General features: G+C 41.1%; 1 protein-coding gene across 1 annotated transcript; it reads right to left on the minus strand.

Annotated features, from left to right (window-relative positions):
* Positions 1–4,133: 4,133 nt before the first annotated feature.
* Positions 4,134–16,292, minus strand: DNAJA2 (DnaJ heat shock protein family (Hsp40) member A2). Its single transcript, XM_062626025.1, has 9 exons — positions 16,104–16,292; positions 13,324–13,383; positions 11,916–12,139; positions 9,896–9,976; positions 9,436–9,569; positions 7,589–7,785; positions 5,736–5,880; positions 5,445–5,572; positions 4,134–4,928 (listed from the first exon to the last, which is right to left on the minus strand). Exons 1-9 carry the CDS (start codon positions 16,179–16,181, stop codon positions 4,740–4,742), a joined length of 1,236 nt encoding a protein of 411 aa, XP_062482009.1. The 5' UTR covers positions 16,182–16,292; the 3' UTR covers positions 4,134–4,739.
* Positions 16,293–16,680: the final 388 nt, after the last annotated feature.

Below are 16,680 nucleotides of genomic sequence, written 5' to 3' on the forward strand. Positions count from 1 at the left end.
GATGGGAGCAATCCCAGGCACTGCTACAGGTTGGGCAGTGAAGAGATTCAGAGCAGCTGGGCGGAGAAGACTTGGTGCTGCTGGTCAATGAGAAAATGAACATGAGCCAGCTTCAGTGTGCACTCACAGCCCGGAAAGCCAACCATATCCTGGGATTCATCAAAAGGAGTGTGACCAGCAGGTCGAAGGAGGTGATCCTGCCCCTCTACTCTGCTCTTGTGAGACCTCACTTGGAGTATTGTGTGCAGTTCTGGTTTCCTCAACATAAAAAGGACATGGAACTCTTGGAACAAGTCTAGAGGAGGGCCACGAGGATGATCAGGGGACTGGAGCACCTCCTGTATGAAGACAGGCAGAGAAAGTTGGGGCTGTTCAGCCTGGAGAAGAGAAGGCTATGTAGAGACCTCATAGCAGCCTTCCAGTATCTGAAGGGGGGCTATACGGATGCTGGGGAGGGACTCTTCATTAGGGACTGTAGTGATAGAACAAGGAGTAATGTATTCAGACTTGAACAGGGGAAGTTTACGTTAGATATAAGGAAGAATTTCTTTACTGTGAGGATGGTGAGGCACTGGAATGTGTTGCTCAGGGAAGTTGTGAATGCTCCATCCCTGGCAGTGTTCAAGGCCAAGCTGGACAGAGCCTTGGGTGGTATGGTTTAGTGTAGTTCCATGGCAGGAGGGCTGGAACTAGATGAGCTTAAGGTCCTTTCCAACCCTAACCACTCTGATTCCATTAGTTTCAGAATTAAATCCAGATTAGTCTTTCTTCTTTTCTGCTTCCACCCTTGGTCCACATAAGGAAAGAGAGATCACAAGTTTCAAACAAGGAGGGAAAAAAGAAAGCTTCCTGAGGCATGGAAAGCAAAACTGGTAAAGAACATGAAGTTAAAACCACTATTAAACATAGATTAAAAGTCTGCTCTCACTTGATAACCAGAAAATAGAGGAATAAACCTCTCAATCAGATTATACCTGAAATTTACAGTACATTCATGAAGTTACTCTTAACTAACTCAGTAGGTTAATCTGAAATAACATCCATTTTCCATTAAATTGATAAGAGCATCACATTAGTCTGGCATCGGCTTTTGATTACTGCAAATGAACATTTCAAGATGAATGGATTTAACTTTTCAAGGTAATCAAAATGGCAGCACAGTACTGATACTTGGGCAGGTTCATATGATGTGCACTGTAATGAAGCACAAGGATTCTTCTAACAGCTGAAGTCATTCTTTTGAATTATCGCCAAGCTAGGTAAGCTTCTAGAACCCCATTTGGTCCTTTGAAATTTGGTAAGCATACAATTAAATGCCCTACATCTCCTTTACAGTGACTGCTTGAACTTTGTATTTGCATCAGCCTAAGGATATCGTGGAAGGTTATATGTTAATAATCAAAATACAGTTTTCCTATTACATCATATTTTGATGAGGGAGCAATTGCTGCATAGGAAGAGGTCTGTGGCATGGTGTTTTATTTTTCTTTAAGCAATAGTTATCTTTCTTCCACTGATTACTTCTAACTTCTCTGCAAACTTTATTTTCAGAATATAGTCTCCTCTTTTACGTGAACAAGAACCACACAACTGTATTTTATGTGTAACTGTGCAGTGTGAACACCTTAGTAAATTAAATGCACTTAAGAGGACCCATCAGACTTTCTGTACGTCACATTTAGGTCCATTTACATCACTGTATATGCTAAAAGAGGTGTCACAAAATGAGTTGGACAAGACTTCAAGTCTGTTTTGGGTTATTTTTGGGTGTGGGTTGGTGTCATCCCCCCTTTTAGCTTCTTGAGATCAGTATTAAAGACTAATTTTCCACTAAAAAATGGTTCTAATACAGCTCTGGTGATCACATTTTCTTCTTCTCCCCACATACAGAATGCTCTTCTGTTTATAGTGCCACCTCTACCGTAAGTACTTCAGTTGCAGCTCTTTACAACTGAGAACACTCAACTAGTGTTTTATTATTCATAGGAGTCATGATAGCCCAGTTAAAGTATTGGTAGCTACGTTAAGCATTAAATACCATCAGCAAATTACTAAAGCATTAATAAGTGTAGTAGTATATTACTTGCAACAAATATTGAAATCAAGATACATCAAGTTTTTCACAATTCAACTTCGTAAAGGGATACCTTCTTGACAGAGCAGATCTCTACAGTAAGGGCAACTCTGAAGAACAGTCACCAGTCACTGAAAGACGCTGCTGTGAGGAGCCTAAGTTGATGTAATCTCAGAACTGAAACAGCTAGACTAATGTTGTATACCTCTTCATTTCAGCATGCTAGCCAAAAGGTTACCACTAATCATAGAATAGTTAGGGTTAGAAGGGACCTTAAGACCATCTAGTTCCAACCCACATGCCAACAGCAGGGATGCCTTGCACTAAACCATGTTGCCCAAGGCTCTGCCAAACCTGGCCTTGAACACTGCCAGCAATGGAGCATTTACCACTTCCCTGGGCAGCCTGTGCCAGCACTTCACCACACTCATCACAGTAAAGAACTTCTTCCTGAGCTTTCCCTGTTTCAGTTTAAACCCATCACCCCCTGTCCTACTGCTACAGTCACTAATGAAGTGTCCCTCTCTAACATCCTTACAGGTCCCATTCAGGTACTGGAAGCTGCCCTGAGGTCTCCACGCAGCTTCTCTTCTCCACGCTGAACAGCCTCAGCTTTCTCAGCCTGTCTTCATATGGGAGGTGCTCCAGCCCCTGATCATCCTTGTGGCCCTCCTCTGGACTTGCTCCAAGAGCTCCACATCCTTCTTATGCTGGGGACACCAGAACTGCACACAGTACTCCAAGTAGGGTCTCACAAGAGCAGAGCAGAGGGGCAGGATCACCTCCTTCAACCTGCTGGGTCACACTCCTTTTGATGCAGCCTGGTATATATATTACATATATTCCTGAAAAGACGAATGTTTAATGTAAGGTGGTAAGTTCAGAGCACATACTCTCTTTTCCAGGGAGGTAAATCCTACTACTTAATCAAAACGCCTGTTCTCTGCTTTAATCTTTACAGATTAAGATGCCTTCTTTGGTAAGTAAATCAGGATAAAGAAGTAGTATGTGACAATAATCTTATGAAAAGCAACCTGAAATTTTAATAAATTCAAAGAGAGATTCACTAGATGAGAATGCCACAGCACAAGAAGTCAATACTGAAATACAGGTCAAACAGAATTTATTCTTGCTTGTTTTAGAGTCTATAACAAGGATGTTCAGCAACACTCAATTACCAATGCCTATCCAAGCACATGGAAACACTTAGCGAGTTTGTCCCTCCAACCTAACTGGTAAAAGTCAACAACTCTGAGCAATACTAAACAAGTCACACTTCATGTTTGTAAAGAAAAGTAGAGGCATCTTCCAAATTCCTCACTTCAACAGAGAGAAAACTCATTAGAGAAGCAGCTTACCAACCAACATTTGTGCAGAGTTCCTTAACACTGTAACTAAATGTTTAGGTAAGTAACTCTACATGGTAAGGTCATATTTTTGCTTTGTTATGTTATTTTTACCAATTAAAAGCACGTAAAAAAGAACTGAACTGGAGAGCTTAGTGTCTTGAGTTCAAACAAAAGTGCAAACTATTGGAAAAGTAACAAATCCCACTACATTCAGTATGTTTCCAGGTCAAAGTTTTTTGTCAAGTACAATACTAATGTTCATCTCTTCAAGAACTGCATTATTGTATCCACAAGTTGTCAAGTGTCATGTTCATTTTTGCAAAGACTTTTGAAAACTAGAAACATTCCTCTAGGAAGTCAGGCTGAAGCAGGCTTTGAATGGGATGCAAAGCCTAAGAGAAAGTCACCATTATGTTGGGATTTAATCATCTTCATTTACAAGATGACTACAAGTTTTGTTATCCTCTGACTGAATTCAGATATCTTTGTGTTTTCGACATACAAAAGGGACATGGCTGCAGCCTTCCTGTGCCCATTTAGTCATATCTTAGTTCCAGACTTTCACATGTGGCACGTAGTTATCTAAGTGCAACACCATCTTACAGCAATTTCAGCCTCTCTGTTTCTAAAATGTCTAGCATCTACACAGTCTCTTTATACACAAGATAGTTACAGCCACTGGAAAAGTAAGAGCTACAAGACAAAAGAAATATATTATACACCAACTGCTTTTATTTAATTTCAGAAACCGTTCACAAGATGGTAGAAAAAAAACAAACCAAACCAAACCCCAAACTTACAACCACTTCTAATTTACTCTTCCATTGTTCCCAGTCAGCTCTAAACCCATTATGTGCAAAGCCCATTTACCATGCATCTAAGATAATAGATACAGGCTATGAAATTCTTTATTCTATTTGTAGCAGCTTATGCAGGTGCAGCCAAATACCAAGCCTCAGGACAAATTGTACACAAACTTTACAATGTAGAGTTTGAATTTAAAAATGAAACTTAAATTCTACACAAAACTGGTAAAAATCAAGCACAGATATGAAGCCAAACTTAAAACCCATGTGAAAAGGAGTCTTGTCTTCCTTTCAAGTGCTTTATTCTGCTACACACTCAAAATGAAAATGTAAGCTTGTGGTTAGTTTAAATTACACTCTGTAGATACTATAGACCAATTTAAAAGTTACACATACAGCAACAGATGTCCATTGGTTCATCTGGATTACTTATACAATCCAGCTGGATTGTTGAAAACAAGTCAGGCAAAATTTGAAATAAAATCCTTGTGCAACTTTTTAGACAAACGTTTACTGATGGGCACACTGTACCCCAGGTCCATGATGGCTGCTTTCTTCATCAGAACTATCATTATAAGCTTCACGTCTCTGGCCACCACCTGAACCACGAGTGGTATCAAATTCCTGAAGATCTACCTCTTCTGCATCACCAATTACATTGGGAAATTCTGGTCTAGCTGGCAGAAGATCTTCAAGTTCCTGCCCCAAAAGAAGAAGTGTATTCAGTACTGCATGTACAACTGCTAAAATAAAGCGGCCAGTTTCCCAGAACTTCAAGACTTCCCCTCACTGTAGGTTTGGTTTAGAAATAAGCCGATATAAAACCTGACAGGTATACTTACTAAAAATTACCAATAGTATTTGTATCAACTGGAAGACACCATTTAAGGAAAACCCACAGCTCCATGTATCATCAACAGAAGGTGCAATCAGTAAATACAGCTGCATTCTGAAAACTTTCCACACACCAGCAGGAAGATTCTTCCTCCTGCCCTTGTTTGCCTTGCATCTGTACAGCACTTAAAACACAGCTTCCATAAATCAACATTTCAATGGGTATGCTCAAGTTATGTGTTGCCCATAAACTATGGTGAAAGAACTACACTTGCATGTAAATTTAAGCACTGAAAGCAAGCATGTGAGGTATCCCACACACGCTTTGCACACACTGTCAAATAAGACCTTTATGGCATCTGTGCCTGTAAAACTACTTACTGAAAGCTTTTCTGGGCTAATCCAGTTATTCTCGGGAAACTGAACGTCAAATTTAATGTAAAGATCGCCTTTCTCAAAAGGATTGCGATACTGTGGCATTCCTTCACCTCTGACTACACGAACACAACCTGCAATTCAAAGAGAAGTAAGCAAGGGCTCTTCAGAACAATTCTTTATACAATCTTCTTAATTTCTCTAGTCTAGGTTCAGTTAACAGGACAAAAAGAACGGGATTAAGTTCTAAAGAATCACAAAAGCATAGTTAAAGAAGCCTCATCAGGTCAAGCTTACCTGGTTCAATTACTTTTCCAGGAGGATATTTAACCACAATTTGACGTCCATCAAGGTGCTTAAACGTGAACTGAAATCCACACAGTGCTTCAACTAGACCAATCTTGTGTGTCATATGCAAGTCATTCCCATCCCGCTGGAACACCTACAACAAAAAAATCTGGGGATGCATTTTCTAGTACCATAATCATATCCCCAAGAGATTTATTATTTATTCTTAAAATTCAGAGCCAGAGCAACAGCCTTTGTAGAAAGTTAACTTGATTCTGTTAATTCAAACAGCACAGCATTCTTGGGAAGTTTCTGCCTGATCCTTGTCATCCAAGATAAGGCAAGCCATACTACACAGTATGAAATAAGGTTCAAATCAAACAAAGAAGCCAGTACAGCAGCAGTGCTCTCTTAACCCCAAGATCTTCCATACAAGCAATCTACAAACAAAAATTAAACCAGTTTGACATCACTTGCCCTTCACTGGAGTACAAAATCCACATCTTTGTTTCTCAACATCTAACCAGTTATCATTCATATCTGCTTCAGCTAGCTTCATCTACAGCAGGCCTTTGATCAATTAGTCCACAGCTGTCATAAGCAGTCTTTAAGCCATATCACTTAGGAGTCTTAATCAGAGTAAACCCAAGCTTCATCCACTGGCAGAACCATGACTCCCAGCATCAAGGGAAATTAAGAACACTGAAAGCTTCACTAAAAGTCAGACTAACTTAACTCAATATGACAAGTTATGGTATTTTTCAGAACTGTTAATACTGTAAAACTAGATGTAGTGCAGTAGAAGACTAAAACAGAAGTGGCATCTACCATGTGGAGTCTGATGCCATCATGAACCTTTGACTGTTCTGTATGCTTACAGATGGTCTTTCCCTTACCATAGTTAAAATCAACTGTGATGACATATTTCAATCCATATTACAGACAAGAGAAATGTGTAAAGAGCTGTGCAAAACTAACGCAAATCAGCAGTCTTTGACACGGGTCTGAAAAGCTTACAAAATACCTAATTTTCATATAACCAACATTATATCCTTAATACATGACTGGAATTTAAATTTGCACTCAATGCTATTTGTCACAACAGAATTTCCCAACACCACTATTCTGTTCAACATTTTTTCCAGAATATAACATAATTTCTTATTTTGTCATAGTTATACTTGGCCTTTCTAAACAAAAGCATCAGAAAAAAAAGGAAAAGAAAAAGAAAAAAGCAAAGCAGCAGCAGTCACCTCAACTCTGCCCTAAGAGAGTCTTAACACAGGAAAAGGTAATTTGCAGTACTTATTTCAAAAGTGCTGTGTAGATACTACAGAATATAGTAAGCATAAGCCTTAACAAACTAGTATAAAATAATCACGTTTCCTTGTTCAGTAAGGCAAATCAGTAACATCACCACTCTGATGTATTTCCAGAACCACAATAGCAGAGACAGAAAGGACCATCTGAGGATTTTAAAAGGAGTTCCCTGCCATGTCACAAGACACTGAAAACAAAGCAACACTTAGCATTTGTTAGTGTCAGAAGCAAAGCACATTGAAGGTAACATCCTGAATGGCTCTTCACAATGTCCACTGTATCAGTCAGCCTGAGCTGATCTGAGAAAGCTACCTTTTATTAGCATGAGGAAACACCAGAATCTGCATGCACTCTGGCTATAGATTTGCAAAGTTTTTCTGGCTCACCATGAAAACCATGTTACTAGCTATAAATCTATTAAAAGCTATTCACCATCTCTCCCATAGCTGCAATTATATTAATTATTTTAAAGGAACATCCATCTACATTAATATTGAGGACTAAGATAAAAGGCATTTAAAATACAAACTCAAAAGCATTACCTCATTCTCCTTTTCTTGGAGTAAGAGGACAATATCACCTGGTTCCACACCTGGAGCCTGATCTGCTTCTCCACTGAATGTAATTCTTTGCCCATGCTTCATGCCTTTGTCTACATGGACTTCAAGTATTTTTACCTCTTTGATCACCTTCTTCCCTTCACATTTTTTACAGCGGTCTTTTTCATTAATTACTTCACCTAAAGAATGACAAATTTTGCATTTGGAGATTTCCACACAATTGAATCTGATTCTGAAAAGAAACTGCTTTATAGTAGGCCAAGGAATTCATGCAACATGCAATACAACTAGTGATTCAGATGTTTTATGAATTCCTCACAAGAGGAAAGCCAAGCTCAATTTACCCTGTCTGGGAGAGGGGGAATTAAAATACAAATGGGGTGACAGGGAAGAAATACAAAGATATACTAAGTTTGAAAAGTGAGAGTGCTTTATAGAAAGGCAAAACAAGACTTTGCCTACTGCTTCTAGTATTCCTTAAGTCTGAATTTAACTCCAGTATCCTTGCCATTCAACTTACAGCTCTTAAAAACCACCTACTTTTCCATTCATTGTTATGCTAGAGGATGACAGCTATAAAAGAAAGGATGAAGCCAAAACCAAACTGAAGCACCTCCCCTCCCCCTTAAAAGTCACAATAAATTCCAAGTTCTTTCAATGAATTTAAGAAGCTTAGTTCCAGTTTTGTTAACAGTCAAAAAAAGGATTATCAGGTTCTGTTCACTGATAGTCCCATTTTCCAGTATACCACCACCACATACTATGGAGATGAAGTTACCAGAAGTAGAGAGGCTTGCATGCAAAATGTGGGCAAGATCCGTGGTCACATCAGTTTCATGCAAAAGCATAATATTAAAGTTTTCCCATGGAAGGGATCTAACACTTTCTGACACATAATGAAGATGACTTTTATACTCTTAAAACTGAACAGTTTTTCACACTGTCTGTCACCTCTAGCAAGGCAGTTACTTTTTCCAAACTGAAAAATGACCAGCAGAATAGCTTAAATTCTCTGTTCTGCCTCATCTTTATTTTTCAAGTAAGCAATTGGCTTTCTACAGAGTAACCAAAATATGAAGCCACATGCACCATGCAGTTTCAGTACACAACCAACACTGCTTGAAGTGCCAGAAGCAGATGCACTTCGCTTAAAACATTAAACCTGCCAGCTTAAACCACCTTTCTATGAAACAAAGCAATACATTATGATGCAGTTGTAACTACTAAATATGCAGGTTAGGTAAACTGTAAAGAAAGACAGTCAAAGACAACATCTTTTAAGAAATGTTTTGAGTAGTCAGAAAACACAACTCTAACTTCTGAGTAGTGTGAAGAGTAAAATCACCCACAATGTGGCAAACTGCAGAAGATGTAAAAAAGGAATTGCACAGTGCAGATCATGTGCTAAACTAGTTCCCCCAAACACAGCCAATTCAGAAAAAAGTATCTTCTGAATTTGAAGAAACTAAAATCCAACTTTAAGTTTCCATTTTCAAGCTTAAACTTGTCCTTGGATGTAAGGAGACCACAAAAAGATAGTTTCTAAAATAAGATCTTGGGTTTTACTGTAACAGTAGTAACAATAAGTAATATTAATATATAAGTGGTTTTAACCCTTACTGTTCAAGCTTCCAGACTGCTTTTCAGTATGTTAAAAACTGTAATTCTTGTTGTTCTTCTAAGTAAAATGATTTCTCCATGTTGACATCAGACTGAGACCTAACTGATTAGATGGGAGCAACATGGCCCTGGATATATTCCTCCTGAGATTTAACCAGGAGGTTGAATCCAAGTAAATGTATTTAGTAACACAGAATAGCTTGTCCTACCTTCTCCATTGCAGTCAGAACATACAGACTGCATCTGCTGAACCATTCCAGGAGCCAGCTGTCTGATCATGATACGTACACCTCTACCCCGGCAAGCATTACATTTCTGAACGGCTCCAGCCTTCCCTCCCTGCCTAGAATAGAAAGCACCAGTTGCATGAAAAGTAACTTCCCCTTGCCCCGAAATACAGGACCAAAAAACCCCTACATCAGTAGGTTAAACATGCCTAATAGTACTGCCAAGTATAATTTAGGTTCTTTCCTCCCTGCTTCCCCCCCTCAAAAAAAGCCCTTGAATAGTTCCAGTTCCATCAACAATACTACTCAAGCTCAACAATTTTCTGGTTTGAAAGCAGGCTCTAGTGAGTCAAATACCAACAGAGATCTGAAATAGGAGATGCTTCATTACACTATATGAAAACAAAGTAACCAGAGAACTCGAAACTCTAAACAAACTTACCCGTTACAAGCACTACAAAGGACATTCTTGCTAAGTTGTAGTTTAGTTGTCTTGCCATTGTACAGATCTTCTAAAGAGACTCTACAAAATAAAGCATTTCTCCTACATTATCATTTTAACAACTTACTTTCCCCATGTAATAAGAATAGTTGCCTAGGACAAATGTAAAGAAAAAGAGATTTTCTTCATAAAAAAGACTGTATCTGCTATTAAAAGAGAATTTTAAAGCACCACTTCAGCTTTCACAAAGAGTCATTAAAAACATGCATACGAATATACATATGTAATTCTGAACATAGTTTCAGAAGAAACCAGACAGGATTGCCTGCGCTTCTCAACAGGATACCAGCTGATCTAGCAATTTTGGGTTTCTTAGTCACAGTTGATTTTTCGTTTGTTTGTTCTACCACGCAGGTTAGAAAACCACCCCTCTAAGACAGTCATGACAATATTTACAGCATGCATACATAAGAATACATACAGAATACTTACTATTGCATTGGGCTTTCCACAGGAGAGTTTAAAAGGGAGGGCTTAGCATGTCCCTGCAGCCACTCAACTCTTTTTTTTTACAAGCTCTTGAATATACTATCAAACTCCAGTAACATTCGTATATTGATAGACATTTATGAGCCCATTTAGTATTTCTCTTAAATCCATTTGTTAGTGGATAGAAATTTCAACTCCATGTATTGAGAAAAGGTTGTTTGTAAACATCGATGCCAGGTAACAACAAAACCAAAACTAAGTAATGAGATAGCATGCAGTACTAGCTACTGAACTAAGCAAGCATGTGAAAGTTAATAGACTTTACCAAGCATGGCTTGCCAACCACAAAAAAGATAAAGCTTTACTCAGAAAGAACTTAGAAAGGACCTGATCAGCAGGCAAAAAAGCCAACCATGACTGTAAGCAGAGATCTACAAAACTCAATTAGACATGATATTCAAGCATGGCTCTAAAAAAAACAACCAACAACAACAAAAAAACCCAAACCAAATCAGCCACACATGCTTTTCCATTAATTATGCAGTTATACTTCAGTTCCAGCTGCTATTATGCTTTAAATGCAAGTCGACTTAAGTACTTCCAGAGCCTTAGTACCTCTGCTTTCCTAAGAACCCAGCTAATGAGCAATACTTGATTGCTGTTGTCGTGGTTTAAACCCAGTCAGGTAGCTTGTTCACTCACTCCCAGTGAGTGGTGCCGAGCTGACAACAATCGAGGTCCGTGTCCGTCTCCCCCCCCCGCCTCCCCGCACCGGGGCTCTCCCCTTCCCCGCTCCCGGAGGAACGGGGAGGAGGATCGAGAGAGTGCAACTCCTACGGGTTGAGACAAAAACAGTCCAGCAACAAATCACCACCGCTACTATCAGCTACAACAATGATAAGGGAAAATAACAAGGGAAGAGAATACGATACCACCGGCCAAGAAAACGAGTTCCACCCGGAAGCCCCTGTCCTTCCGGGTAACTCCCAGTTACCCCTCACCCCGGGCATGACGTGCTGTGGTATGGAATACCTCCCCGGCTAGCCCGGGTCAGGCGCCCCGTCTCTGCTTCCTCACAGCCTCCCCTCCTCCCTGGCAGAGCATGAGCCTCACAAAGTCCTTGGCCAAACCAAAATATCCTTGTTATCAGCTCTGTTCCCGAGCTGAAAGTCAAAACACTGCACTGCACCAGTTAACACAAAGGAAAAACATGACTGCTACTGCGGAACCCAGGACAGCTGTATACTTTTTCAGATTAAAATTTCTGAACATAATTAAGGAGAAAACCCAAGAAAATACTGCTAACAATGTATATACAGACAAATAACCAGGCAAAGTATTAGGTATCCTGTAAGGGTAAGTAAGTTACTCAAGCTGACAGCCTTCTGGGCTACACACGCCATGTAGGTCTGAGAAGTAGGTGCAGACCACAGATTATCTGAACTATGAAGCATATAAACAATATAATTAGCAGAGTCAAGTACTGATCAGGAAAGCTTGAAATTACAAATTGCAGCATCAAGATACTTACTTGAGTGGATGCATCATATCTTCTCCTCTTCTTCTACCATTACGACTTCTGCTCTGACCACCCATGAAATTGAACAATCCACCACCAAAGATATGGGAGAAAATATCGTCCATTCCACTGCTTCCACCACTACCTTCTCGAAGGCCCTGTTCTCCATATCTATCATATAACTCACGTTTCTCTGGATTTGACAATACTTCATAGGCAAAACTTATTTCTTTGAACTAGAAGAGGAACAGAGTCAAAACAGTGAATGATAATTTAGAACTTCAAGAGAGCATTTTACTACCGTTTCTTGCCTAGCATGAATACCCAATTAGGAAGTTATACAACAGAGCAGTTTTCTACCTTCATTCTAACATGCAAGACTTAAAAGTCTTGGCTTACTGTGTTACCTCTTATCATAAAATACATCATTTTATGGCAAAACTTTGTTTTTTACTGTGCCTAGCACAAGACAGTTTTCTTACAAACAACAACAACAAAAAATCCTACTAGAAAACCCCGAAGTACACAATACTGCAGCCTAACAGTTGTGCAACCTAATAAAATGCATATTCATATGCTTGTCCTCAGGCCAAATGGGTACCTTTTTAGTCATCTCTGCTCACCTCTAAACAACCATCAGACATCAGTTCTGTTAGAGAACCAGCTGAGTCAACTTAATAGGTATTTTTTAATTAATATTAGCATAACAAATCTAATTCAACCTCCCCACACATCTATTTGTTTTATGCTGCAGCAGTTTCTAGAACCTCAACACATACATTCTTCCATGTTATCACAGAATCAAAGAATAGTTAGGGTTCGAAAGGACCTTAAGATCATCAAGTTCCAACCCCCCCTGCCATGGGCAGGGACACCTCACACTAAACCATATCACCCAAGACCTCGTTCAGCCTGGTCTTGAACACTGCCAGGGATGGAGCATTCACAACCTCCCTGGGCAACCTATTCCAGCGCCTCACCACCCTAACAGGAAAGAATTTCCTCCTTATATCCAATCTAAACTTCCCCTGTTTAAGTTTTAACCCATTACCCCTTGTCCTATCACTACAGTCCCTAATCAAGAGTCCCTTCCCAGCATCCCTATAGGCCCCCTTCAGACACTGGAAGGCTGGAAAACTGACTATCTTTCCCAAATACCTATGTAGATGCCAATGCCAACCAACGTCATCTCAGCAGATGAAGATAGACAATTTTCCCTCAGCAACCAATTTGACTCAGTCACCTGCTGTATTTTTTCACAAGGTATGCTGGTAGCTTTTGAGGTTGGGAAGAAGTAAACAAGACTGCATTCCCTCTCACAGATATTTTCAACAACTTGTAACACCACCTGTATTTGGTTCCTTGGATGCTATTGTAATAGCAAGCATCAAGAGTTTAAAAAAAAAAAAGGAAGTCTTACTTTGTCTCCTGCGTTTGGATTCTTATCAGGATGGTATTCCTTGGCCAGTTTCCTGTATGCCTAGTTGAAAGAGGTACAAAAGTAGTTTAAATACTGATTAATCAGTACTTTTCTGACAACTCAGTGGTGTCTTTGGGAAGAAAGAAAATCCTAATAAAGCAAAGTCAGAAAATTTGCATTTTGAAATCATTCATACACTGAAATGCTGACATACATAAAAAATTCTGACATTGTTATATGCATAAATTAGTTGCAGTTGCATTTAAACACAACTACATCACACAATAGCTAGAAGTAGTTTTCCTGCTTATCTTCATTAACTTACAGGAAGAATCACATTGGACTTTCATGAAAATTACTTACTCTACAGAAGCTACACAAAATCTATAGTACAATTTAAGTTTCAACCCATTTGGCTCTCACCTCAATTACAGCAACACACTAAAAACAAAATGGCTGCCTCAGCTCCTCATTGAACCCTATCAGTCAATCCTCCCAACATGCATTTTATTCTTCCTTACCTATCAATAACCGAAGATTTATTCTCACTCTGAACTAAGTATATGTTACATGTGCAGAAGTGTACAGATCACTGCTTCTATTTAACTTCATTGTTGTAAAGCAATAGGAGGAATTGCAGCTCAGTCTCCAGAAGAGATTTTTCAGAATGCTCTTTTCTGACCAGTTCTTTGACTCTCAGGACCACTGCTTTCTCCACAGCAGTACTTCATTCATTTTGCTTATGCTTTAGCGGATCAAAGCAAGTAACAGGAGAGGCAAAGGCTTTTCCTACACTTTGAGTTTATGGCAGCAAAGACCTCAGCTCTTCCCTCCACCTCAACACCCCCCAGTAACAATCAGTGGATAGATATTAATAAATTACACGGTATATGGTCTGGTTTTTAAATTACACATATTAAAAAAGCTACACTGATGAAATTGCAAACAACTGAAACATTGGTTCTTACAATGGATCCTAGAATGGATTTTTCAAAAGCTTTATTTCTGTAGAACTGAGCACCTAAACTATCTCTTCAGAACTACAACATTAAGAGAGCTTTAGACAAAAAGCTTTACAAAGCTCATAAGTTTCCATTTTGTACTGGAACAAGTAAGATTCCTTTTTTGCATCTTCATAGTTACTTCTCTTTATTAATCATCTTGAAATACTCTGTACGTCTGCATGCATTCAAGAAATAGTTTTATAAGGAACTAATAAAACCCCAGAACACTGCAATTACAAGCCAAGTATTCTAAATCATGGTAAGCACAAAACCCAAAAATTATAGGTCTTACAGGACAAACTGCCCATCAGTAACAGAACATAATCTCCCACAAATGTACATATTTTGTGATAAAAATGTGTTTCCCCACATATTTTAAGGATTCTGTACAACCAAAACCAACCTGCACCAAACCCTAAAAATTAAAGTGAAAACCTACATAACATTATCTAATCAGTTAAAAAGGAGTTTGCATGCTGATTTTAAGAAAAGCAAGCACCCGTGTCTTTGCTGATAACAGCATTCCAATTCAGAGAAATTCTTAAGACTAATCATGCCCAAAAGGATGCCACCATTAATCAGAAACAACCTACATTGGCACAATATAACAACTTCAATAAAAGTTAAAACTCACTAACTTCTCATCCCCTTTTGACTGACCTATTACCTATTTGTTTTCACTTTTCTATACTGTCATATAGATTAAAATATATAAGAATAGATAAACTTCTTGCCGTTGCAGGCAGTTGGAAACCTTATATTCCTCGGTAAACCTGATCTATAGCAAATTAATATTGAGCAGCGCAAGTTATCCGAGTAGAAAACTGCTGTCAGTTTTTCATTCTTACAGGACATGGATACCTTCAAGAGAATTCAGCAAGAAGGAAAAAAAAAGTTCTTCTTGACTGTGTTTATGATACAGCACCAGCCTCTCACTGCATGCCTTCCCCCTATTTCAACACTGCTATTGCCCGCGCCTGCACGAATTAGGCTGCTACATGCATGATGGGTAATGCATAGTTGTTAATATCAGCACCACCCATCAGCGGAAGCAGGTCACTGCTAGTAAACTGCCTAGTTAATTCTCCTCCCTCACGTGTAAATGGCCATTAAGTCCTTCCAGAAAAAAGTTTTTTCTACACTACAGACGCAGGGAATTGTTGTTCTGATGCCCCAGCTCCAAGTTTTCACCTGGCTCCTTTGTTTACCTTCCCGAGTCGCTTTCGCAAGGGAGGGATCAAATACACGAGCAAAAAGAAAACCAACCGAGGCCTACACAAGGAGCAAACAATGGCTCCACTACTCCCAGCCTTCACTGCTTGGGAAAAGACACTGCACTGCGGGGACGGGGCGAGCGGCGCCCGAAGCCAAGCGGGCCCCGGCGGTGCCGGGCCAGCGCCATGGGCGGGCCCCGCTGCCTCCTCTCCCGCCGGTCCTCTCTCCTCCGGGCGTTGCCCGCGGCCTACCCCGCTCCGCCGGCGCCTGCCGTCCACCACGACCCAGCAGCCCCGCGGCGCGGCCTACCTCGGCTGGCTGCAGCGGCCCCAGGCGCCTTCCCCCGGCGGCGCACCCTCACCCCCCAAGGCCTCAACCGGGCAGGCCGCCGCTTTCGGACCCCTGTCCCCCCTGCCGGGGCCATCCCTCGGCCCCGCTCACCAGGTCGGCCCTGGGACCGCCCACCTCAGCTGTCCCGTGGGACCCTGTCCGGCGAACCCACCCTCCCCACAGCGCTGCCGCCCGCTCTGCCCGGGCGCCGCCACCGCCCCTTCCCCGCACCTTCTTGAGCTCGTTGTCGGAGGCCCCGGGCGGCACCCCTAGGATGTCGTAAAGCTTCGTGTCGGCCACGTTCGCCATGACAACAGCGGGCGACGGGCGCGCGCCGGAGATAGCCTGGAAGCGACGACGGCGAGACCGAGAGCAGGACGAAGCCGCCGTAACGTCACACGCAGACGCCTTACGTCACCACGCCGCGACGCGGGAGGAGCCAGCCCGCGCGTCCTCTTCACCTTCCGGTGGTGCGGCCCTACCTCCTCGGCCCACTTTGGGCACCTGACCCAGTTCCAGCGCGGGGCGGCAGGGGGCGCTTAGGGAGACCAGGGGTTTGCACTGCTACCTGTGACGGCCGCGCCTGCGGGCGGCAGTGGCTGAAGGGAGAACGATTCGGAGAAATGTCCAGGAGCTCGCCAACAAAGCTTAAATTGCCAAGCAGGAATTCTTTAGTGCGGCGCCGGAGACACGGGGGATCGCTCCTCCTAGCGTGTCTCAGCCGAACCTCGAACAGACTGTGGTTATATTGTTGCTTAACATGCATATTCATTAGCCCTCATACATATTCACTAACCATCCGAGAACT

This window comes from Pezoporus occidentalis, unplaced genomic scaffold, assembly GCF_034315485.1.
Source record: "Pezoporus occidentalis ecotype Australia unplaced genomic scaffold, CSIRO_AGI_Poc_V1 ctg287, whole genome shotgun sequence".
In the NCBI taxonomy this organism is placed as follows: domain Eukaryota; kingdom Metazoa; phylum Chordata; class Aves; order Psittaciformes; family Psittacidae; genus Pezoporus; species Pezoporus occidentalis.

Excerpts from the sequence above, each read along its gene's own strand:
- DNAJA2 (XM_062626025.1), bottom strand. The coding sequence starts at position 16,181 with ATGGCGAACGTGGCCGACACGAAGCTTTACGACATCCTAGGGGTGCCG. Across the intron at positions 13,384-16,103 it reads CCGACAACGAGCTCAAGAAG|GCATACAGGAAACTGGCCAA; the intron begins GTGCGGGGAAGG and ends TCTTTCAACTAG. Across the intron at positions 5,881-7,588 it reads TCCAAGAAAAGGAGAATGAG|GTGTTCCAGCGGGATGGGAA; the intron begins GTAATGCTTTTG and ends TTTTTGTTGTAG.